General features: G+C 42.3%; 1 protein-coding gene across 4 annotated transcripts in view; it reads right to left on the bottom strand.

The window, feature by feature from the left end:
• Positions 1 to 243: 243 nt before the first annotated feature.
• Positions 244 to 2,304, bottom strand: part of lonrf1 (LON peptidase N-terminal domain and ring finger 1) — an 11,193-nt gene continuing 9,132 nt past the window's right edge. For all 4 annotated transcript variants that reach the window (XM_034882996.1, XM_034882994.1, XM_034882997.1 and 1 more), the window contains exons 10-12: positions 1,703 to 1,865; positions 1,450 to 1,599; positions 244 to 734 (exon numbers count right to left, since the gene is read on the bottom strand). In XM_034882996.1, coding sequence (XP_034738887.1) covers positions 585 to 734; positions 1,450 to 1,599; positions 1,703 to 1,865 — 463 coding nt within the window. In that variant the 3' untranslated portion in view covers positions 244 to 584. The remainder of the gene's footprint in view (positions 735 to 1,449; positions 1,600 to 1,702; positions 1,866 to 2,304) is intronic.

Raw genomic sequence — 2,304 nt, forward strand, 5'->3', positions numbered from 1 at the left:
ATGGCTACCAAGGCCAATAGTTGCATGTAAAATATAAGCATCACAAGTAGCACCCTTCAGCAATATCAAAAAAAATTGTTTACAAATCATTAGGATTTGTGTGTGCTATTACTGTTTCTCCCAACTCGTAGTTATATTAATGTAAAGAATCTGGTTTGAATAGTCCAGTGTCCTGTATTACCTTGGCTGATGCTGCAGGGTCTTCATTTTAATAAACAGAAATACAAACAGTGACACCTAGTGCTTATTTTTAGCAATAATATTTGAACTGATTTAGTTGATCAACAAAGAGTGTATTACTACATTAGATGGATCTAAACATGAAGCATCTTTGGTCGGCCCTGTAGTTCTTACTGCTGCAGCAAGCACACCGTTATTCAGAAACTAGGCTGAACCCGTGACTTCCTGGGGAACAAAGTGGTGCAAGAAAGATAACGCATGCAAACTCAAACACCAAAAGCCCAACTCCGTACAACTGCACTGTTTTTTGTTATAAAATCCCGTTCTGTCTGCTATTGACCACATGATTTGGCCTTTAGGTTTCAGAGTCCAGCTCGGTGGCATGGATGATGGATAGCTGGGGTCTAGCTCTGAGAGAAGTACTCCAAGACGAGTCGGAGGTGTCCCAAGCGGTCTTTGAGTGAGGTCAGGGACAGGACAGTGGTTTGATAGGCAGGGTCCAGCTGGAGGACCGAGAGCAGCCACCAGCACCAGGCGGGACCGTCGGACGAGGCCTAGAGGAGCGTGACAAAGAGTTAGAATAGAAACAGGATTACCAGGAAAATGCATAAAGTACCACACTTTCTAAGTCTATTAGCATTTTTAGTCTTAAAATGACTGCTCCCCCGCTGTGGCAGAAGTTGCATCAGCTTGCATTTAAACCCTCTTTCCACTCATTTGGAACGGGGGTAGTGTGTTTAGGCTGCAGCGGCAGGCTCGGCAGGCAGGGCTGGGTTTCATTCAAAATGTTCCATACCAGTACCGATACTAGTACCGTGACTTCCATACCGCTTCCTATACAATCAGCCAATCAGCAGCATTATTAGATCTAGGTAGAAGAAGCATGCTGCATGCTTATTGGCTCACTGATGCTGATGAGAACAATTACTGAACTTTGAGAAAAAATAAAGGCAGATATCATTTTCATTGTAAAATAAAAAAAATTGAAATAATGTTAATAGATGAATAAGGATAGATAAAACTAAATTCAAAAACAACTCCAAATCAAAGGCAGGCTTTGGTGTGCAGGACTGTTTAATATACAGTACTTGGTTTGAAATAAGTGGAAATGCAAATTAGCCACTACATGTTACATCTAATGAAAACTCCCCATTTTGAATGTTGTTAGGGTCAGTAAGGAAACATGTTAATATCATGCCAATAAACACGTAAATGCTCAGTGGTTCCTGGACTCTGCTGGAGAGTCAGAGCTAGAAGGAAGGCTCCAACCTGAATGTTTTCCTCCTTATCTGGCATGGTGCCGTACTGTCTGTTGATCTGATCCCGGATGCGGCTGCCAAGACGCTGGTACCAGTCCTGAGCCTGCTGGTACACACTATCATGGAGACTCTCCAAAAGCTCCAACTCACCCCCATCAACCTGGAAGAGAGAGGACACACAGACCCGAGAACCGTCAAGGGGGAGAAGATGTACGGTATCTTCTTTAGATGGAGCTGTGGCAAGTGACCTCTGCAACCTTTACCTTGAGGTCCTCCAGGTACTCTATATCAGCGGTGTGGTAGCCATCTCTCTGACCTCTCTTCAGCACCTTGTACCTGCTGCCCCCCACCGCGTCCACGAAGGAGCGCCCATCAGGCAGCAGCTCCAGACTGTGGATCTCCAACATGCAGCCGTAGTCTGCAAACCTGAAGCACAACCACTACAATAAACAACTTCAGTTCAAGCATCTTTATTTCTTTCTTTATGTGATTTTTGCTGTATTAAACAAAACAATCAAAAACCGGGCAGAATGTTTCATATTCATTCATAGTTGTGCAAAGAAAGTTGAACAAAATCCATTTCATCTTGAGCCAAAAATCTTTTCAAACTTGATATATTCTGTGCCTTTTTTCTAGGGACTATCAACAGTTAGAATTCAAATACAGTACATTTTGTGTCTAATTATATAGAAAAAAATCTTACAATAAAAGAGTTTCAAACTTTTAAATTATGGTTAAAAAAAATAAATCCCTGATTGGTCAGAGACGAGGAGAGGATGTCTGATGACCATTCATAGAGAGAGATAGATACTACCCTCCATTCATAGAGAGAGATAGATACTACCCTCCATTCCTAGAGAGAGAG

This window comes from Etheostoma cragini, chromosome 10, assembly GCF_013103735.1.
Source record: "Etheostoma cragini isolate CJK2018 chromosome 10, CSU_Ecrag_1.0, whole genome shotgun sequence".
Taxonomy (NCBI): Eukaryota; Metazoa; Chordata; class Actinopteri; order Perciformes; family Percidae; genus Etheostoma; species Etheostoma cragini.